Source organism: Humulus lupulus, chromosome 9 (genome assembly GCF_963169125.1).
Source record: "Humulus lupulus chromosome 9, drHumLupu1.1, whole genome shotgun sequence".
NCBI classification, from domain to species: domain Eukaryota; kingdom Viridiplantae; phylum Streptophyta; class Magnoliopsida; order Rosales; family Cannabaceae; genus Humulus; species Humulus lupulus.
The window spans coordinates 43,761,433-43,784,607 of NC_084801.1; the positions used below are offsets into that span (position 1 = coordinate 43,761,433).

General features: G+C 40.5%; 1 protein-coding gene across 10 annotated transcripts in view; it reads right to left on the bottom strand.

The window, feature by feature from the left end:
- Nucleotides 1-23,175, bottom strand: part of LOC133802314 (probable LRR receptor-like serine/threonine-protein kinase At1g56140) — a 94,319-nt gene that overhangs the window by 28,135 nt on the left and 43,009 nt on the right. For all 10 annotated transcript variants that reach the window (XM_062240607.1, XM_062240604.1, XM_062240605.1 and 7 more), the window contains 7 exons: nucleotides 3,144-3,215; nucleotides 2,918-2,989; nucleotides 2,715-2,786; nucleotides 2,344-2,424; nucleotides 2,126-2,197; nucleotides 1,953-2,024; nucleotides 1,719-1,787 (listed from right to left, as the gene is read on the bottom strand). In XM_062240607.1, coding sequence (XP_062096591.1) covers nucleotides 1,719-1,787; nucleotides 1,953-2,024; nucleotides 2,126-2,197; nucleotides 2,344-2,424; nucleotides 2,715-2,786; nucleotides 2,918-2,989; nucleotides 3,144-3,215 — 510 coding nt within the window. The remainder of the gene's footprint in view (nucleotides 1-1,718; nucleotides 1,788-1,952; nucleotides 2,025-2,125; nucleotides 2,198-2,343; nucleotides 2,425-2,714; nucleotides 2,787-2,917; nucleotides 2,990-3,143; nucleotides 3,216-23,175) is intronic.

Sequence of the window (23,175 nt, forward strand, 5' to 3'; positions counted from 1 at the left end):
CCCATATGAACCTGATTAGTACCAAAGTAGGGCTCCTTTTGAATGAGATTGCTTTCATCAGCTGGGCAATGACTTGTTACTCCAGAGTCAAGGTACCAAGCTGAGTCTAAAACCGTATCGGCAGTGGCAATATTTGCATAGAGTTATCAACATTAGCAGCACCAACACCAGGGAAATCCATGTTTAAACGTTGATAACATCGAGAAGCAAGGTGGCCTGTGCGAAAACATAACTGACAAACAGGTCGACCACTAGTAGGGCTAATGACGTTAGCACTCCAAGCAGAGGAGATACGACCAGAACTGGCAAAAGGACCACCAGTAGTGCTTGAAAAACCACCTGAGTTGTTGGAGAGACCACTACGATTGGAGACAACATAAGGATTCCAAAAGGCACGATTACCACCACGACCAATAGAAGTAGGAACCGAGGATGGAGTGAAATGAGATCTGTGATCAGTAGGAGGAGAGAAAGAATTCTTGCCTCTATAAAGACGAATGTAAGAAAGATTGACAGAGTCCAAATCCTTAGCATGAGAATCCATTCGATGTTCTTGTGAAAGGAGCAAAGATTCAATTTTAGCAACAAAATAAGGTTGATTTCTTGAATTGACAGAGATAACAAATGTATCATAGTCAGGAGGTAAGCCCTTGAAAATTGCAGCAACGTGTTCCTTAACAGGAACATGATGGCCAACAGAGCCAAGACGATCCACAATAGCTTTGATGCGTAGCAAGTAGTCATTGACAGACAATGAGCCTTTCTTGATGTTCTGTAATTGAGTTTGAAACTGGTCAATTTTAGCAGAGGTTTGAGTTGCAAAATATACCTCAATTGTTTTCCACACTTCAGCCGAGGTCTGACTGCCAACCACACGCTTGCATAAGAACTCCTTCTGTCATGGAGGAGAGCAACTGATCTTGAACCTTCCATTGAGTAAACTTAGGGTTAATCAAGTTTGAAGTTTGATCAATTTCTGTGAGAAATTTCTTCAGCGGAGTGACAGATTTAGAAATGAAGTCATGAAGCTGATGACCTTTGATCTTTGAGAGAACTTGTGGACGCCATAGAAGAAAATTATGGGTGTCAAGTTTGACAGAAATCTTGCGAGAAAAAGTAACAGGAGATAAGGCAGCGGAATCAGAAGTATTGGATGCTGGAGTAGCAGTTTGAGACGCCATGGCCGGAGAAGACGATCAGAACCGAAGAAGAAAAAAAAAACAATGTAGAGAGAAAAAGGATCATAGTGGTTCTGATACCATATTATGAAAGTGTAATCTGAGAAAATGAATTGATTGTATTGTATAATCTTACTGTACAAAGTATATAAATAATAAAGAAAGCCAGCTAGGTACAGCTAGCTATCGAAACAGAATAATTAACAGCTTAAAGTATATACACTAATTACAGTAACATAATTGTAAGAGAATCCTAACTAGCTAGAGACTCTCTAACATACCCAACATGACCGATGGGTTTTAGGTCACAATTTTATCAGTCTAGTCCAACATATCTAGCTCATTGACTAATAAATTTTGGGGACTATAATAGGAACGTGTTTCTGTAATTTTCTCAAGATATGATTATACGTACTTCCCCTAAATAATGAACTAGTTTAATCTATTTAACTGGATTATTTGGATTTTTTTTTACTGAATATAGAATTGGTCGTCCCTCAATTGATCAACAAAGGATATTGCCAAAACTTGAAGACTTACATTCTCAAAAGACTAACACTACTCTTTTCCTGAGGAATCTTGCCTGATAGTCTATTGCTTCCAAGAAATCTGACATATAGTAGAATAAGCAAAGTTAATTAGGGTACCATAAAAAAAAAAACTTAAACAAAAGTCGAGGATGGTCTTTTATTAGGTTTTAAATTCTGAATTCTACAGAAGGAGAAAAAAAACTCTAAAATGCAAAAATAAAAGCACTACCAATTAATTACTTACAAATTTTCGAGAACTTTCATGTCGAACAATGAAGTAGGGATCTTTCCTGTTAACTGGTTGAAACTCAAATCACTGGAAATATCCATGAAAAAGTTAAAAGGAACAAATACAATAAAATTAAGCTATTAAAAGTCTTTGGCTTCTATTTTATTTATGTACATGTTAATACATACAGAGTTTTCAACTTTTGCAAATCTCCAATATGAGGTGGAATTGGACCAGAAATCAACGCATCCCTTAAAATTCTGTCAGAAGAAAAAGAAAATAAGAAACGGCAATGACAGGATACCAGTATTAGTACTCAAATTATAATAAGAATGCAAAAATGAATATGTTGATTTAATCTAATAATGAAGTGAGTCATTATATGATATACATCATAATAACTTACAACTCAGTCAAGTTCTCCATATCTTTATTGATAAAATGATCAAGAAGGGAAGGATTCCCATTGTATAGATCACCAATTTTCCTACAATATTAGTAATTTAGTAAAGCACATATACATATTGTTAACATAAACTATTCCTGTCCTTATTAAGGTATATAAATATATAAGAAATATTTTATTTACAAATTAGAAATGGCTGAATTTTTAAATGTACATAAAAATTATTTCTATTTTAATGTATATATTTTAATTTTATTCATTAAATTAACTTAAGTTATTAGTATTTATATCATACTATAAATACATATATATTCCCCCTAAAAAGAAACATATATTTATTCAAAATTTCTCACAAGTATACATAAACTTACAGAATTGTCAATGAGATCAGTTGAGAAAAACTAGACGGTATGGGCCCTTCAAGAGAGTTCCCTTGAAATGTCCTGCATAAAATTATTTTAGAGCTATGTGAGCTTATTTATTTATTTATTAAAAAATGCTCAAATTAAGAATTTTAAATAATTAGCCATAATTAAAATAACATCATAAAACTGTTAGATGTTCGAACACATACAAACTTGTCATGTTTCTCCAGTTTCCTATGAATTCTGGTATCTTTCCTGAGAGAGGAGTGTCTAGTGCATTCCTGAAAAATAGCTTAAATATAAGACACTAGAATTTGAAAGCTTAATTACACACAATTATGCGCACTCAAATCACTTCAGCTGGACAAAAAAAAAAAAAAAAGAGTAAAATGTGCAGGATATTTTTTGGAGTTAAAAAGGGCAAAAAGAATGTACATAATTTTCATATTTGTAAGCTTGGCAAAAGTATCTGGAAGTTCACCACTAATTCCAGAGCTGTCAATGTAACTGCAGGAGAAAGAAAAAGAAAAGAAGAACTGTAATTTGAAGTGATAAACATAAGATAGATGACTTTCTTACATAAATTTAAAATATATTTTACAAATAATCTTTCAATTAATATTTAGTACTATGTACTCTATATGGCCACGTTTGTAACATATGATTAGAATGTATTTGATAAAAAATATAAGTGAAAAAACATAAAATAATGAATGAGTTGATCATTGCCAATACTAAATCACAAGAAAATAAGTTGGATACAAAGTAATAAACTTTTTCTTATCATTGAAATACATAAAGATGGGGGATTTTTTTTAAAGGGAATTCATTAACCCAGCAACGGACTACAAATTTGGATGAGGTAACTCAGCTTTTGCAGCTGAAATCACACAAAAGGCTTACTTAGCTAAGTTATGGACATGAACATTACCCCTCCCATTTAACATGCAAAAAAAACCCCAAAAGAAACTCTCTGAACCAAATTCTTTATATCATTCAGAATAGTCCCATATTTGTATAAAATCATCCTTTTGCCCCTAAAAGCTTGTACCACCTGGAGGCCGTCCGATTCCATCATGAAATTGTTGAGATTGAGTTGAAACACCATTTGAACTCCCAACAGCAGCGCTCTAGCTTCAGCAGCAGCTACTGAAATCACCAAAGGTAACCATGCATCAGCAGGCTCAATTAGCATCCCATGATCATCTCTGCACACAGCTCCCTAACTAACCTCACTGTTATCCGTGTCCATAGCAGCATTTAAGTTGATTTTGAACATACTCTGAAGTGGAGATTTTTAGGATATTGGTTCTGTAACTGCTCTATCCTCCACCCCTCTATTAGTTGTCTTATACTCCATAATGTAGTGTTAAACAATGATCTCTCATTAGGCTACCTTAATGACACAATTACAGCTACATGATATTTTTCGCTTATCCTTCAGTATGTACACGTTGCATAACCATTTTCTGTTACATTCTTGGGAATGCTGAACCATGACCCTATATATGTAGCTTGTATCCTTTCTTCTGTTCCCATGGAATACAACATTTATTTTCCTTCTTACCGTTTTTTATATTTTGTCATGGTATCATACCATTAACAGCAGCATGGCTTCAAGCATTAGGGCAGCTCCAACCGGATTGCAAAACAACAAATATAGTGCTAAAAATGCACAAAATCAAATCCAACCCAACTCCATTTATCTCACCATTATGTTGTTAAGCTACAATACCCCACCAAATATGGTGGGGTACTGAAGCAAAAGCAAAAACAAAAAGCAGTACTATTTTAATTTTTATATTAGTATTTAACAATAAATATATATGTGTATTATTTTATATATAAGATAAAATAATAAAGAATATACTTTTTGGTGTAATTTTTGGTGTTGTGGTTGGAATGAAAAAAAAATGGTGCTAAGATTCCTTAGTTTTTGTGTTGGTGCAACACCATATATGGTGTTATGGGTTGGAGATGACCTTAGTACTACTGCCTCTAGTGGTACCCCACCACCGCCTGCACCGCCCATTCCACCACTCTCTACACAACATACTGCCACTTCTGACACCCCCACCCATACCCCTGTCCCTATGTCCTTTTCGTTGACCCCTCCTTTGTAAGGTCTTGAGTAGTTCCTTGATGGTTCTTATTCTTGTCCTTCTCCATTTTCAGATGTCGCTCAAACCCAACCCAACCCAGAGTATCAACAATGGCAGAGATATAATCGCCTGGTGATGAGCTGGGTTTACGCCTCTATCCATGAGTCTATGCTTGGCCAAATCGTTGGCTACAACACTGCTTCTGAGATCTGGGTGGCTCTTGAATAGATCTACTCATCTGCAGCTTTCTCTCATATTTCTAAGCTTCGGTAGAAGCTTCAAACCATGCAGAAGGATGGCCTCACTACTCTTGCATATATCCAGAAATTTCGTATAGCTTGTAATATACTTGCTTCTGTCAGCGGCTCTGTTTCTCATCGAGGCCAGCTGCTCTATTTTTTGCAGGGCCTCGGACGTGAATATAACTCCTTTATTGATTCCATCAACATTCGGGTGCCTAAACCCTCTATTGAAGAGCTTTATAGTCTCTTTCTCACCTGTGATGCTCAGTTGGAGAGGCAACTTTCCACAGACACTTTGAGCTCCCTTCAAGCCAACATAGCTCATTTCCCTACTCAACCAAAGAAGCCTAAACAGTCTCCCCATCCTTTCTCTTCATCTCCTCAGATCCCGACCTCTCGCTCAAACACTTATCCTCACCCTCGCCAAAACACTTATCCTCGTTCCCCTGACCATTCTCGGCCCTCGTGGTCTCCTAAACCTCCTTACTGATCCTGTTGCCAAATATGTCTCAAGCCTGGACACAACGCGAATTTTTGTTACCATCGTGGCAATTTTCAGTACCAACTTGCTCCATCCTCTCCCCGAAATTTTCACACCACCACCTCTCCCAACCCTTCCCCTTCCCTACCAATGCTTCGTCCCACTACTGCTACTTCCCTTGTTTCGGATCCGAGTTGGTACATGGACTCCGGTGCTACCCATCACTTTACACCAGGCCTCAACATGCTTGAATCTGCTTCTCCTTATCATGGGTCTGATCAGGTAACGATTGGTAATGGTAAGGCTTCCCCTATTTCTCGCGTTGGGTTTACTTTTCTCCCTGCCTATAATACGACGCTTAAGCTTTGAAATGTCTATCATTCTCCTGCCTTAACTAAGAATCTCCTTAGTGTTTCTAAATTGTGTCAAGATAATCAAGCATTTATTGAGTTTTATCCTTCTTTTTTCTTGGTGAAGCATCAGTTCAGCCGTCAAGTACTCCTCACGGTTTTCTTGATCAGGGCCTCTATCGCATTTGTGTTCCTTTTCCTGCTTCCTCTTCGTCTCCTTCCACCCCTCAGATTCACTTGGCAGTTAGCAATCCGTCCAACTTGTGGCACTACCGTTTGGGACACCCTTCCAAAGATGTTGTTCATTTTTTAATATTTTCTTGTAATCTTTCAGCTGCAAAAATCAATTGTATGGACTTTTGTCCCTCTTGTCAATTAGTGAAATCGCATAGGCTGCCCTTTCCTTCATATGTATCATGGGCTTCTTGTCCCTTTGCTTTAGTTCATACTGATCTTTGGGGGCCTTCCCTTGTCCCATCTGTTACTGGTGTTAAATATTTTATCTTGTTTATTGATGATTACTCTCATTTTTCCTGGCTTTACCTCTTAAAATCTAAAGATGAAGCATACTCGACATTTGTTCAATTTAAAACGCTGGTTCATACTCAGTTTCAAGCCACTATCAAACATGTTCGTTCTGATTGGGGTGGGGAATTTCGTTCCCTCTCTACATTTTTTCAGTCTCTTGGCATTCATCATGAACTCTCTTGTCCTTATACTCCCCAGCAAAACGATAGTGTTGAACATAAAAATCGACATGTTGTCGATACTGGTTTGGCTCTTCTTGCTCACTCTTCTATGCCACTCTCCTACTGGCTATATGCATTTAGTACAGCTGTATACTTGATCAATCGCCTTCCTTCTCGTTACCTTTCCAACGTCTCCTAATTAGATTCTCTATACTAAGTCTCCATCCTATACTCATCTCAAAATCTTTGGCTGCCAATACTTTCCTTTTCTCCGTCCCTACAATTCCCATAAACTCGAATTTTGATCACGTCCATGTGTTTTTCATGGCTACAGCAGCCATCACGAGGGTTATCTCTGTTTGCAGGTTGATTCTGACCGTCTGTATGTCACCAGACATGTTGTTTTTAATGAGCAGTGTTTCCCTTTTGCTCAAACTAGTCTTTCAGCCTCCACCTCTCCCGTGTCTCCTCCCTCTGTTATATTTTTTCTTCCATTTCTTGGTGGTTGTTTTCTACCTTGACATCCTCCCTGTCCACATCCCACTTCTCCTCTCTGCCCCTCTCCTATTCGGCCCTCATCTCAGCCCCTCTCCTATTCGGACCTCCTCTGTCCCGTCTTGTTCTGCATCTCCTCCTGCTGTACATTCTCCTTCTAATTTTTCCTCAGTCCCCTCCCCTTCTCCACCTGCTCTTCCTCTTGTTGTTGACCTTTAGAGTACTCTCTGTCCACCTACGAAACCAACCGTGAATGAGCATCCTATGATAATGAGATCTAAAGTTGTTATTGTTAAACCTCGTGTATTTTTTAGTGTAGCTGCAGGTACCCCGTGTGAACCATCTTCTTTTTCTGAGGCACACAAAGATCCCCATTGGCAAGCTGTTATGCATGCTGAGTTTACTGCATAACAAACTCAGAAAACTTGGTCCCTTGTTCGTTTGCTTCCTGGCTCTCATGTGGTTGGCTGCAAATGGGTTTATCGAATCAAGCTTCGCCCCAACGGCTCCATGGATCAGTATAAGGCTCGACTTGTGGCTAAAAGGTTTCCATTAAACTGCAGGCTTGAACTACCACGAGACCTTTAGTCCAGTTATTAAGCCTACCATGATTCGGCTTATTCTCAGTGTTGTTGTGTCTCTTAACTGGCCACTTCATCAAATTGACATTCAAAATGCTTTTCTTCATGGCGATCTTCACGAGGATGTGTTCATAACCCAACCCCAAGGCTTTGTTGATCCTCACCATCCAAACCATGTTTGCAAGCTTCACAAGTCTCTTTATGGTCTCAAGCAATCACCTTGCGCTTGGTTCACTAAGCTTAGTTCAACTCTTATTCACTGGGGTTTTACAGGTTCGAAAGCTGATACTTCCATGTTTATTTGGCATCGTCGGGGTCACACCATTGTTGTTCTTATCTACGTCGATGATATTATTATTACTGGTTCTTCTACTGAGTTTATCTATCAATTTATGGTCTTTCTTAAGTCTTAGTTTGCTGTTAAGGATCTCAGTCCCTTGCACTATTTTTTGGGAGTGGAAGTTCACTCTTTCACCAACTGTATTCACCTTAGCCAGACTAAATACATTCGTGACCTTCTTCAGAAAACTGGTATGACTGATTCGAAGCCTCTTCCTACTCCTCTGGCCCTTGGCTCTCTCTCCTTGCATGATGGTAATCTTCTCCCCTCTGCCATTGAGTATCATAGAATTCTTGGCGCGTTGCAGTATTGCACTTTGACAAGGCCAGACATCTCCTTCGCAGTCAAAAAATTATGCCAGTTTATGCATGCTCTGACTGATGTCCATTTTCAGGCAGTCAAATGGGTTTTGCGTTATCTAAAAGGGACTAGACATTATGGACTCTCTACGCACCGCAACTCTGCTTCTTCGTTAGTTTGTTATACTGATGCGAACTGGGCATCTTGCCCCGATGATCGTCGCAGTACTAGTGCCTATTGTATTTTCCTGGGCCATAATCTTATTTCTTGGTCTTCTTCGAAGCAGCGAGTGATTTCTTGGCCCAGTACGGAATCTGAGTACCGCGTGTTAGCCAATGGTGCTGCTGAGTTATCTTGGATTTAGTCTTTGTTATGTGAGCTTCTTATTCCACTGTCTTCTTCTTCCATTCTTTACTGTGACAATGCCAGTACCCTGCATTTGGCTTCCAACCCGGTGTTGCATTCTTGTACCAAACACGTTGAAATTGACCAACATTTTGTTCATGAGAAAGTGGCTCAAAAAGCCTGGACACTGGCCTGTGCGCCTACCTCCGACCAACTTGTAGATTGCTTAACCAAGCTGCTCGTGATAGCTCGCTTTCAGGAATTACGTTTCGAACTTACAGTCCTTCCCTGGCCTGTTAGTTTGCGGGGGGATGTTAAACAATGATCTCTCATTAGGCTACCTTAATGACACAATTAACTACATGATATTTTTCTCTTATCCTTCAGTATGTACATGTTGCATAACCATTTTCTGTTACACTCTTGGGAATGTTGAACCACGACCCTATATATGTAGCCTATACCCTTTCTTCTGTTCCCAAGGAATACAACATTTATTTTCCTTCTTTATTACCGCTTTTTATATTCTATCATGTAGTCATCCACCCATTTTCCTAAGTGAGGATTCATAGTAACAGACCTCCCATGTAGAATATTTTTTCTGTCATTCCATAAATGCCACATCATAGTAATGAAATATTTGAACTCAGCAGCCAAAATTGTATTTGATACAGAAAACAGAAACTCACCATGGTCCTTGGTAGGGGGAGTTCTTATCTTTTTACAACACTTACAACTTTTCCAGTAATTCCTTACCACGTGGTACTTGCATAGACAATGAACTATAGTTTCTTGGGCCACTCCACATCTTAGGTATCTAACATCAATAGACATACATCTCTTAAGCAAGTTACATCAAATTGGGAGCCAATCTCCACCCAAAGTGTATTATTTGTCCTGGGATGTTGAGTTTCTAGTAACTTCTCCACCAACCGCTAGTGTCATTCATATTAAATGCTTAGGCTAGCCTTTGTGACCAATGGCCTGTTTTGTACTCATTCTGAACATTGTATATACCGTCATCTGTGAAGCCCCATATACATTGTTCATAGATCCCACTGGTATTGCCAAAATCAGCCACACATCAGCTGGGTCAAACAGTTGTTTCAATAATATGGTATTCCAAAATCCATTTGCCAATCTTAGGTATGCAACACAAACATTGTTAGGGATAAACAGAGAGTTAGTAAACCCAACCTCATCCTTTCGGAAGAGCCGCTAGTCACTAGTAACCTAAATGTCATCTCCTGAACCCATTCTCCATTTGCAACCCTTCTCTAATATTTCCTTCCCCCACACAAACGAAGCTCTGGCCCAACTCTTAACTGTAAGTAAATCAGTATTAGGAAAATATGAAGCCTTAAGCACCTTGCTGATCAACAACTCCATGTTTTCCATTGTTCTCCACCCTTGCTTAGCTAGAAGGGTTTTGTTAAAAGCTTCTAAATCTCGAAACCAAGCCTTCCCATTTCTTTCGGTGTACATAACTTCTCCCAACTGCCCCCAATGCATCTTGTTTCCCCTCGTTTCTACCCCACCATAAATTAGCCATCATTTTGTAGATGGCATTAATAAGAGACTTGGGCAACCTAAAATACCACATGGAATAGTTAGGGATTGCCTAAACCACTGCCTTTATTAAAACCTCTTTTCTGGAACTAGAAAAGTTGTGAGATTTTGAATATTTTTCACTGTTTCATTATATGAGGATATATATATATATATACAACCTAGAATCTGAACCAATAAATACAATTAGCTAATTCTAAAAAATACAACATTAAAATCTCATAATTTTAGAAAGAATAAATATACAAAAATATTTGGTATTAATACCAAATTGATTCCTATATACACCTGTGTCAACTTCCTAATTAGGAAATAAATCCCCACTCCCCCTCAAGCTGGGTTGTGTATATCAAACATCCCAAGCTTGCACATCAATTCTTCAAAACCGATTCTTGGGAGAGCTTTGGTGAGGATGTCGGCTATTTGAAATCTTGATGTAGTATAAATGGTTTGAGCAATGGCATTCTCAATTTTCTCAGTGATGAGTGTCTATCTATCTCAATATGCTAAGTCCTGTCATGATGAATAAGATTTCTTGCAATATTAATGGCAGCTTGACTGTCACAAAATATTTGTATAGACTCTTCTGTAAATACTCCAAGTTCGTCAAGTAACTTTTTCAGCCAAGTCCCTTCACAAATGCTGAGAGCTAGAGCTCTAAATTCGGCTTCAGTTGAGCTTCTATAAACAACTGATTGTTTCATACTTCTCCATGTTACTAGATTTCCTCAAACATAATAATAGTAACCTCAAGTACTCCTTCTATCTGTTATATCTCCTGCCCAGTCTGTATTAGTGTAAACTCTCATTTCTTTATTGTCATTCTTCCTGAAAAGCAAACATTTTCTTGGAGTCATCTAGAGGTATCTAAGGATTCTTGTAACAACTTCCATGCGTTCTTCTGTTGGATTATTCATGTATTGACTCACCACACTAACAGGAAAACCAATATTAGGTCTAGTGTGAGATAAATAAATAAGGCGTCCAACTAGCCTTTGATATCTCCCCCAGTCCACAGGTGTTTGATCCGTCTGTGAGCCAATTTTCTTGTTTAAATCCATTGGAGTTGAGGCTGGTTTACACCCAAGCATTCCTGCTTCCTTGAGTAAGTCTAGAACACCTTTACGTTGAGAAACAAAGATGTCATGTCTTGATCGTGCAACTTCCATGCCAAGAAAATATCTGAGATACCCGAGAACTTTAATCTCAAATTCCTTTGATAAGAAACTTTTTAGCCTTCCTAGTTCCTCCTTATAATTGACTGTCAATATTATATCATCAACATAAACAATTAGGATAGTTATCCTTTTATCTGAGTTGAGTTTGACAAACAATGTGTGATCTGCCTGACATTGAGTATAGCCATTCTGAATGATTGACTTAGTGAATTTTCCAAACCATGCTCGTGGAGATTGCTTAAGGCCATATAGTGATTTTTTGAGTCTGTAAACTTTGTCCTGGTTGGATGAATTCTTGAAACCAGGAGGAATATCCATATAGACTTCTTCTTCAAGATCTCTATTCAAGAAAGCATGCTTAACATCGTGGTCACTCTTGATTTGCAGCAAGAGAGAGTAGAAGACGGATGGTCTTGAGTTTAGCATGGGCGCAAAGTTCTCTTGATAATCTATCCCGTAAGACTGAGTGAACCCCTTAGCAACCAAGTGAGCTTTAAAGCTTTGAATGCTACCATCTGCTTTATGTTTAATAGTGAATACCCACTTGCATCTCACGGGTCTTCCCAGTTGGTAATTTTGTAATTTCCCAAGTACCATTCTTCACCAAGGCATTAATCTCATCTTGTACAACCTTTTTCCAACTAAAATCAGTCAGTGCCTCTTGAATTGTATGAGGAATCTGTACACTATCAAGAATAGAAACAAATGCCTGATAGGATGGAGATAAGATTTTATAGGACACAAAGTTGTCAATGGGATGTTTAGTACAAGCACGAACTCTCTTTCTCAAAGCAATAGGTAGATCATCATTTATATGAATAACATTATCATGACTAGGATTACTCAAACCTGAATGTATTTCTGGAGGATGTGGATCCAGTTTCGATTCATGGTGGTCCTCGAGGTGTGTTCGATCTTTTAATTCTTTTCCAGAATTTTTTCTTCTTTGGTAGACACGAAGCTCTTTAGGTTCTGGTTGAGACCTAATAGTCATAGGTGGATCTTGATTTTCTATGATTGAAGAAGTAGATGTAGTGTCCATGGCTGGATTGGAAGAATTATATGGACCTTGATTTTCTATGACTAAAGATGTAGATGGAGTGTCCATGACTAGATTGGAAGATTGAACAAGAGGTGGAGTATGAGTATGAGTAGCCGGGATAATTTTAGTATGGGTACCTGGAATACTCTCCCAAAGATGAGATTCATTTACATTCTCCCCCTGAATCTCAGACTTGTAGTAAGCATATTTTTCAAAAAAAGGTTACATCCATAAAGTTACAGGTTTTTCGAGTAGTGGGAGAATAACACTTATAATGTAACGACCCAAATTTACTAATAAGGCTTAAGGGCCTTGATTAGTGCGTCAGGAGGGCATAATTGGATTATATGTGATTTATTGATCTAAAAGCATGTTATATGACTATTTGAGTATTTGTGATGCATGACTATGTGTATTAGCATGCATGTAGGCCCTATTTAGGTTAGAAGGGCATAATCGTAATTTTGGCCTGTTGAGGGCATAACTGTATATATTTGTGATAAATTGTCGAGACCACATTATTATGTGGATATATCTGTGATCTGTGATTCGAGATGATCCTAGTGAGCGGGTTAGCGAAAAAGTCACGGCGGGGATTTATACCCGGCTCGGGGTGAGCCTGGGGGTATAAATGGGAATTTAGAGAATATATTGGGGTCAATTTTGATATTGAGGAATATAATTGGTGAATAATTAGGTATCGGGAAGTAAGCGGAAAATAATAGAGACACTCGAGGAATTATCGGGAATTAGGTGAAATGACCAAAATGCCCCTAGGTGGATTAAAAGATTTAGAATTAAAGGGGAGGGTATTATGGTCATTTGGCTTATAAGAGGTAAGTATTATCAGGCTTTATACTTAGTGGAATTTGTAGAAGGGGCTAGAATGCTGAAGGAAAGATAAGAAAGAAAAAGAAGGGAAAGAAAAGTGAAAGAAAAACAGGGCATTTCCAAGGTCGGTTTGAGATTTCTTCACCATTTCTTGGGTTCCTTGGGAGCAAAAAACTCAGGAGGAGTTTGGGTAAGAGCTAGAGCTAGGCTCCCTGTACTAGCTTTAGGAATTGGTAGAGCAATCCATCCAGTTGAGGTAAGACTTTGAGGTTTTCTTTGGTTTCTGGTTTTGATGTTGAACTAAGATTTCTAAGCTGAATTTGGTGGGGAATTCTACGGAAATTGGAGCTGAGCTTTGAGGAGGCCAAGCTTGTGAGGAGGACAACCTAGGCTAAATTTATCCAGCAAGGGTAAGGGATTCTAGTTTGAACTTTGTGGTTTCAGTGACTGTTTTGCTGAGTTTTTGAATTCTAGGTTCAACTATGGTGAAATGTTGGATTAGGGGTGCATGTATTTAAGTTTTGTATGGTTGGGATGCTTGGGATGAGTTAGACATGTTAGTAAGCTTGATTCTAAGTTTGGTGGAAGTTTGGAGAAGTTTTGATAAGGTTTGGCTCGGGGAAAATCGAAGGAGGGAAAAACAGCATTTGCTGTTCTGTGACTAGCGCTACAACGCTAGCCTTTGGGCGCTGTAGCGCTAGGCCATTTACCCAGGGATGATTTTGGGCTCTGTTTGTAGCATTGTAGCGCCCTCTTTAGAGCGCTGTTGCGCTACCCTGTTTCCAGAAAAGGGTTTTTGAGTTATTTTCAAGGGTTTTTTCCTGGGGGTTCGGGGTTCGATTCCACCACACCGTTTGGTGGAATTGGGGCTTCCCGAGGGCTCAGGATTGGTCCCAAGGCTAGGTTTTGGACTAGAGGTTTGGTGATGATTTTGATCTATGTTTGTGACTAGGTGTGCGCTAGGACTCAAGAGGGATCATGCTTGAGGATCAAATCGAACAAAGCTAGCAAATCCAAAGGTAAGAAAACTGCACTCGGTTATGTGTTTGTGATGGGACTAAGTGCTCCTGATATCTGTATAATGTCAAAGATGGTATTATGCCATGGGACATGTGATAAACGGCCTAAGGGTGCCGTATACAATATTTGCGCACAGGGTGCAACTTGGCCACTTGTAGCCGAGGACAACTTAATATTCACTGAGCTCGGTTTAAGCGGGCCGAAGTCGGTGGGATAAACAGAGGGTGTGGCCTAAGGGAGCTAACCCTAGTTATCATTTGTGAAATGATTATTGTTATGAAATGATATGTTTGGTATGCTAAGTACTTGATTATTATGGATGCTTAGACTGTTGAGAACATGTTTATGTGATGTGAGATATTGGATTGCCTGTTGATTGATTATGCTTTATTGTTGTGTTTTCTTGCTGGGCCTTGGCTCATGGGTGCTACGTGGTGTAGGTAAAGGCAAAGGCAAGTTGGACCAACCCTGAGATGGAGGGCTGCGGGGCTGAATGTACATAGTCAGCTGTTCGGCCGCCATGGCCGAGGAGTGGATCAGGACAAGGAATGCTTAACAGTCTGTTTTGCCTTAGAGTGGCTAATTACTGTATTTAAATCCCAAATATTTTGTGAACGGTCTTAATCTTATTATTCTTGGGATCCCATGTTTTAAAGATAATGTTTATTTATAAAAGATGACGCTTTTGAGACCAAAATCTTTCAACCCTAGTTCCACTGTAGTTTCAGTAACACATTTTTAATTAAATGATTTGATTAGCAAGTCCAGCACCTTTATAAACACACAGTGTAACGGTCTTGGATATCCAGGGCATTACAACTTGGTATCAGAGCATCCTAGGTTTATGGGTTCCTGAAGACTGGCTGGACATGTACATTCGCCGTGAGAGACAAGCTCGACTCAGGGTTTGGTAATTGTGTACATATGATTATGTGCTTAAATGATTTGAGTGAGATATGACTGTTGATATCAGTTTGATTAATAGGGAGCATAAGATACTGATAGGGCCTGTCCCTTGACTATTGCATAATGATATTGAGGCATGCTTATCAGCATTGCTATGCATGTGAATGAATATATGGGTAAATATTTGGATAAATTGCTATATCTTGATTGCTTGTGAATGATTGGAGTTCCAGTGATGGATCATGAAAGGATTATTACCCTATCATCATAGTCTGATTGCCGAGTCATTGATTACAGATTGACTTGGATAATTATGCGTCCAAGAAAATCTACGCGACTAGCTGGCAGGTCTGAGACTAGAGATGATGATCGGGGTCAAACCCCTCCACCATTCCCTAAGAACTGCCAACAACTTATGGCAGACATGCAGGCTCGGCTACAGAGCCAAGTTGAACAGATCCGAATTCTGCGGCAGCAGGCTCCATCAGGGAGTGTTTCCCCTATTGTGCCACCTGCAGTGGTACCTGTTGTGCAACCAGTTGAGGTTGGGAATAGATGGGAGTCATTGTATGAGCGGTTTAGGAAACAGCAGCCTCCGATCTTTGAGGAAGGACCAGATCCACTGAAGGCTGAACAGTGGATGACCATGATTACTACCATTTTGGACTTTATGAGGGTAGAGGGAAAAGACAGAGTGGCCTGTACCACATATATGTTGAGAGAGGATGCTCGAATCTGGTGGGAGGTGGCATCATAGACCAGGTATGTTACTACTTTGACTTGGGAAGGATTCAAGGACCTATTTAGTCAGAAGTACTATAATGTTGCCATCAGGGCAGCGAAAGTAAATGAGTTCATGGGGCTAGTTCAGGGCAGCATGACAGTTAAAGAATATGCCCTGAAGTTTGATAGACTTGCAAAATTTGCACCAGATCTTGTGCCTACCAATGCAGCTAGGCGGGACAGATTCATTAGAGGGCTTAATGCTATGATAGCTTGAGACGTGAGGATTACCATGGTACCTGGAGGGACAACTTATGCCCAGGTTGTGGAGAAGGCTCTTACCGCTGAGGAAGCGAAAAATAAGATTTGGAGGGAGAGTGCGGCAAGGCGGGAGGGCCGCAGGGCAGTACCCCCATATTCTGGTTCTGGTAGGGGCGGAGGCCCCAGTGATTTGAATGGGAAGACCTCTGATGCTTCGACCGCTCCTGGTCCTGACAGGAAAGGTCCGGGTACTCAGGGTGGTCGTCAGGGAGGCGGTGATACATGGAGGACTAATCCTGAGTGCACAAGGTGCAGAAGACGCCATCTGGGCGAATGTCGGGCTAAGGCCTATTATGTGTGTGGGGTGGTGGGACACCTCAAGAAAGATTTCTTGACAGTGAAGAAGGGAGATGCGGGGAAGGTGGACAGCTTGACTCTAGCTTGAGTGTTCATCCTGACGCAGGCAGAGGCCGAGGCTAGCCCCTCGGTAGTGACAGGTCAGCTTTTTAGCGCTGGCACTCCTTTTACTGTATTGATTGACTCTGGTGCTACACATTAGTTTGTTTTTAGTAGGGTGATTGATAGACTGTGTAGACCTAGTGAGTATTGTGTTTTAGGGTTTGGGGCTATTTTTCCTACAGGAGAACTGGTAGTATCTAGGAGATAGATTAGGGCACTGCCAGTGATAGTTGATGGTAGAGAGTTGTGGGTAGATCTGATTGAGTTAAGTATGGAGGACTTTGATATGATTTTGGGTATGTATTGGTTGGTTAGATATGGAGCTACCATTGACTGCAGAAAGAAGATGGTGACTTTTGAGCCAGAGGGCGAGGATCCCTTTGTTTTTGTGGGAGTGGTGCATGGACCCCGCGTACGCAGGATATCAGCGCTGAGAGCCAGAGATCTATTACAAGGAGGCTGTATAGGTTTTCTGGCTACTGTGGTGGATACCACCAGGGTTTCGCCAGTAGGACCGGAAGAGACCGGATTGGTTTGTGAGTTCTTGGATGTGTTCCTCGAGGACTTGTCGGGATTGCCGTCGTGTAGAGAGATTCAGTTTGTCATTGAGTTTGCGCCGGGGACAGAGCCAGTGTCGAGGGAACCATATAGGATGGCACTGGCAGAACTAAAAGAATTGATGATACAGTTGCAGGAGCTTCTGGATTTGGGATTCATCAGGCCTAGTTACTAGCCATGGGGTGCTCCAGTTTTATTCGTGAAGAAGAAGGACGAGACCTTGAGAATGTACATAGACTACAATGAATTGAACAAGTTGACCATCAAGAATAAGTATCCCCTACCAAGGATTGATGACTTGTTTGATTAGCTGCAGGGTAAGACGGTGTTCTCAAAGATTGATCTTCGATCTGGTTATCACCAGCTGAGGATCAAGGGTGAGGATATACCGAAGACGGCCTTCCGAATGAGGTATGGGCACTATGAGTTTCTGATCATGTCATTTGGTTTGACCAATGCCCCAGCAGCCTTTATGGACCTAATGAACAAGGTGTTCAAAGAATTTCTGGATCAGTTCATCATTGTCTTGATCGATGACATCTTGGTGTACTCCAGTTCAGAGGCAGAGCACGAGATTCATCTTCGACAGGTTCTTCAGAGATTGAGGGAGCATCAGTTGTACGCCAAGTTTAAGAAATATGAATTTTGGCTACCTGAAGTGACATTCCTTGTACATATCGTGGGTGCAGATGGGATTAAGGTGGATCCATCTAAGGTGGAGGCAGTTAGGGATTGGCCGAGGCCAAGGAACGCCTCGAAGGTGCAGAGTTTCCTTGGTCTAGCGGGTTATTATAGACGGTTTGTGGAGGGATTCTCAAAGATAGCGGCACCAATGACAGAATTGACACAGAATAATTTGAAGTTTATCTGGTCGGACAAGTGTGAAGACAGTTTCCAAGAGCTGAAGCAAGACTTATTTATGCGCCTGTGTTAAGTCTTCCTTCGGGGGAAGGGAAGTTTGTGGTCTATTGCGATGCATCGAGGTTGGGTTTAGGCTGTGTGTTGATACATAATGAGAAGGTCATAGCTTATGCGTCACGACAGCTGAAGGAATATGAGCAGCGGTACCCTGCCCATGATTTGGAGTTAGCAGCAGTGGTATTCGCACTGAAGATTTGGCGACATTATTTGTATGGGGAGAAGTGCGAGGTATACACTGACCACAAGAGTCTGAAGTATTTCTTTACACAGAAGGACCTGAACATGAGACAGAGGCGTTGGCTAGAGTTGGTGAAAGATTATGATTGTGATATTCTTTATCATCCGGGGAAAGCCAATGTAGTGGCGGAGGCATTGAGCTGGAGAGGCCCGGGTCAGTTATACAGTTCTACCCAGATCTCAAGAGAGTTAGCTGATGAGATGGTTAGAGCATGGATAGAATTAGTGGTGGGCCGGTTGGCCAATATTACTCTGCAGTCGACCCTGCTAGAGCGGATTAAAGAAGGACAGTTGGTAGACGCTCAGTTACAGGAGGTTAGAGAGAATGTCTTAGCAGTAGTAGCTAAGGACTATTCTATTTCTGAGGTTGGTTTACTTCGGTATCAAGGGCAGATTTGTGTTCCAGCTGATGAGGGGATCAGACGAGAGATACTAGATGAAACTCATACGACGCCATACTCACTTCATCCGGGTACCACGAAGATGTACCAGGATCAACAGATGTTATATTGGTGGCCTGGGATGGAGAAGGATGTGGTGGAGTACGTAACCAGATGCTTAACCTGTCAGCAGGTGAAAGCTGAGCATCAGCGACCAGCAGGGTTGCTTCAGCCTTTGGGTATTCCCGAGTGGAAATGGGAGGATATCACGATGGATTTTGTGGGAGGTTTACCCAGGACGGTTGGGCTTCATGACTCGGTGTGGGTGATAGTGGACAGGTACACCAAGTCCGCCCATTTTATTCTAGTGAGGTCGACATATACTGTGGATCAGTATGCTGAGTTGTATGTGAGGGAGATTGTACGTCTCTATGGGGTTCCTAAGTCTATAGTGTCAGACCGGGATCCTATCTTTACTTCCAAGTTTTTGAGTGGTTTGCAGAAGGCTATGGGAACTCAGTTGAGGTTCAGTATAGCCTTTCATCCTCAGAATGATGGACAGTCTGAGAGGACAATTCAGGTGTTCGAAGATATGCTCAGAGCATGCGTGATCGACTTTGAAGGATCATGGAGTAAGTATCTTCCGTTGATTGAATTTTTGTATAACAATAGTTACCAAACAACAATTGGAGTGGCTCCCTATGAGATGTTATATGGGAGGAAGTGCAGATCACCCATTCATTGGGATGAGATGGGTGAGAGGAAGTATTTGGGGCCAGATATGGTACAGAGGACAAGTGAAGCTACAGAGAAGATCCGAGCTAGAATGCTCGCTTCTCAGAGCAGACAGAAAAGCTACGCTGATCCTAAGCGTAGGGACGTGGAGTTCCAGGTTGGGGACCACGTGTTCCTTCGAGTTTCACCATTGTGAGGGGTGAGGACGTTTGGTAAGAAGGGAAAGCTAAGCCCTAGGTTCATCGGACCTTTTGAGATCTTGGAAAGGATTGGTCAGGTGGTTTACAGGTTAGCCTTGCCACCATCGTTGTCAGGATTCGATGACGTGTTCCATGTTTCTATGCTCTGGAAGTACGTCTCTAATGCGACTCATGTGTTAAGGTATGAAGACTTGGAATTGCAGTCAGATCTAGCTTATGAAGAACAATCGAGTCAGATCCTAGATCAGAAAGACAAAGTACTACGAAATAAGACAATTCCTCTGGTTAAGGTGTTATGGAGGAATAGTAGGGTCGAGGAAGTGACCTGGGAGCTTGAGACAGCAATGCGGGATCAGTATCTCGAGTTATTCAGGTAAATTTCGAGGACGAAATTCTCATTAGGAGGGGATAGTTGTAACGACCCAAATTTACTAATAAGGCTTAAGGGCCTTGATTAGTGCGCTGGGAGGGCATAATTGGATTATATGTGATTTAATGATCTAAAAGCATGTTATATGACTATTTGAGTATTTGTGATGCATGACTATGTGTATTAGTGTGCATGTAGGCCCTGTTTAGGTTAGAAGGGCATAATCATAATTTTGTTCCATTGAGGGCATAACTGTATATATTTGTGATAAATTATCGAGACCACATTATTATGTGGATATATCTGTGATTCGAGACGATCCTAGTGAGCGGGTTAGCGAAAAAGTCACGACGGGGATTTATACCCGGCTCAGGGTGAGCCTGGGGGTATAAATGGGAATTTAGAGAATATATTGGGGTCAGTTTTGATATTGAGGAATATAATTGGTGAATAATTAGGTATCGGGAAGTAAGTGGAAAATAATAGAGACACTAGAGGAATTAGCGGGAATTGGGTGAAATGACCAAATTGCCCCTAGGTGGATTAAAAGATTTAGAATTAAAGGGGAGGGTATTATGGTCATTTGGCTTATAAGAGGTAAGTATTATCAGGCTTTATACTTAGTGGAATTTGTAGAAGGGGCTAGAATGGTGAAGGAAAGAAAAGAAAGAAAAAGAAGGGAAAGAAAAACAGGGCATTTTCAACGCCGGTTTGAGATTTCTTCACCATTTCTTGGGTTCCTTTGGAGCAAAAAACTCAAGAGGAGTTTGGGTAAGAGCTAGAGGCTAGGCTCTATGTACTAGCTTGAGGAATTGGTAGAGCAATCCATCCAGTTGAGGTAAGACTTTGAGGTTTTCTTTGGCTTCTGGTTTTGATGTTGAACTAAGATTTCTAAGCTAAATTTGGTGGGGAATTCTAGGGAAATTGGAGCTGAGCTTTGAGGAGGTGAAGGCCAAGCTTATGAGGAGGACAACCTAGGCTAAATTTATCTAGCAAAGGTAAGGGATTCTAGTTTGAACTTTGTGGTTTCAGTGACTGTTTTGCTGAGTTTTTGAATTCTAGGTTCAACTATGGTGAAATGTTGGATTAGGGGTGCATGTGTTTAAGTTTTGTATGGTTGGGATGCTTGGGATGAGTTAGACATGTTAGTAAGCTTGATTCTAAGTTTGGTGGAAGTTTGAAGAAGTTTTGGTAAGGTTTGGCTCGGGGAAAATCGAAGGAGGGAAAAACAACATTTGCTGTTCCGTGACTAGCGCTATAACGCTAGCCTTTGGGCGCTGTAGCGCTAGACCATTTACCCAGGGACGATTTTGGGCTCTGTTTGTAGCACTGTAGTGCCCTCTTTAGAGCGCTGTAGCGCTACCCTGTTTCCAGAAAAGGGTTTTTGAGTTATTTTCAAGGGTTTTTGCCCGGGGGTTCGGGGTTCGATTCCACCACACCGTTTGGTGGAATTGGGGCTTCCCGAGGGCTCGAGATTGGTCCCGAGGCTAGGTTTTGGACTCGAGGTTTGGTGATGATTTTGATCTATGGTTGTGACTAGGTGTGCGCTAGGACTCAAGAGGGATTGTGCTTGAGGATCAAATCGAACAAAGCTAGCAAATCTAAAGGTAAGAAAACTGCACCCGGTTATGTGTTTGTGATGGGACTAAGTGCTCCTGATATCTGTATAATGTCAAAGATGGTATTATGCCATGAGACATGTGATAAACGGCCTAAGGGTGTCGTATACAATATTTGCGCATAGGGCGCGGCTTGGCCACTGGTAGCCGAGGACAGCTTAATATTCACTGAGCTCGGTTTAAGCGGGCCGGAGTCAGTGAGATAAACAGAGGGTGCGGCCTAAGGGCGCTAACCCTAGTTATCATTTGGGAATTGATTATTGATATGAAATGATATGTTTGGTATGCTGAGTACTTGATTATCATGGATGCTTAGACTGTTGAGAACATGTTTATGTGATGTGAGATATTGGATTGCCTATTGATTGATTATGCTCTGTTGTTGTGTTTTCTTGCTGGGCCTTGGCTTACAGGTGCTACGTGGTGTAGGTAAAGGCAAAGGCAAGTTGGACCAACCCTGAGATGGAGGGTTGCGGGGCTGAATGTACATAGTCAGCTGTTTTGCCTTAGAGTGGATTAGGACAAGGAATGCTTAACACTCTGTTTTGCCTTAGAGTGGCTAATTACTGTATTTAAATCCCGAATCTTTTGTGAACGGTCTTAATCTTATTATTCTTGGGATCCCATGTTTTAAAGATAATGTTTATTTATAAAAGATGACGCTTTTGAGACCAAAATCTTTTAACCCTAGTTCCACTGTAGTTTTAGTAACATGTTTTAATTAAATGACTTGATTAGCAAGTCCAGCACCTTTATAAACACACAGTGTAACGGTCTTGGCTATTCAAGGCGTTACATATAACCATTTTGATGAGATGAATAACCAATACTGATGCATTTGATAGATTTAGGATCTAACTTACTACGATGTTGTGAATAGAGATGTAGAAAAATGGTGCATCCAAAGATCTTAGGATCAATAAAACTAATGAAACTTGTATGAGGGAATAGTTGCAAAAGAATTTGACAAGGATTTTGAAAGTTTAAAACCTTGGACGACATCCGATTGATGAGGTAGGCAGCAGTAAGAATGGTATCACCCCAGAAAAATTTGGGAACATGAGTCCCAAACATAAGAGACTGAGCAACTTCAATAAGATGTCGATTTTTGCGTTCAGCAATTCCATTTTGCTGAGGAGTGTCAACACAGGAACTTAAGTGAATGATGCCCTATTGTATCAGAAAAGGGCCAAGTATAGAATTAAAAAGTCTTTAGCATTGTCAGTTTTGAGAATTTGAATCTTAGTTTGAAACTGAGTTTGAATCATAGATGAAAGCGCTAAAATATTTCACTCCCTTCTGATTTATTTTTCATAAGAAACATCCAAGTTAATCTAGTGTGATCATCTATAAAAAAATATAAACCATCTTTTTCCCATTATAGTGTTAACGTGCGAAGGTCCCCAAACCTTACTATGAATTAATGAAAAATGTTTGGATGGTTTATATGTTGATTTAGAATAACTATTGCGAGTGTGTTTTGCAAACTGACAAATTTCACAGCAAAAAGAGTTTGGATTTTTTTTACTAAAT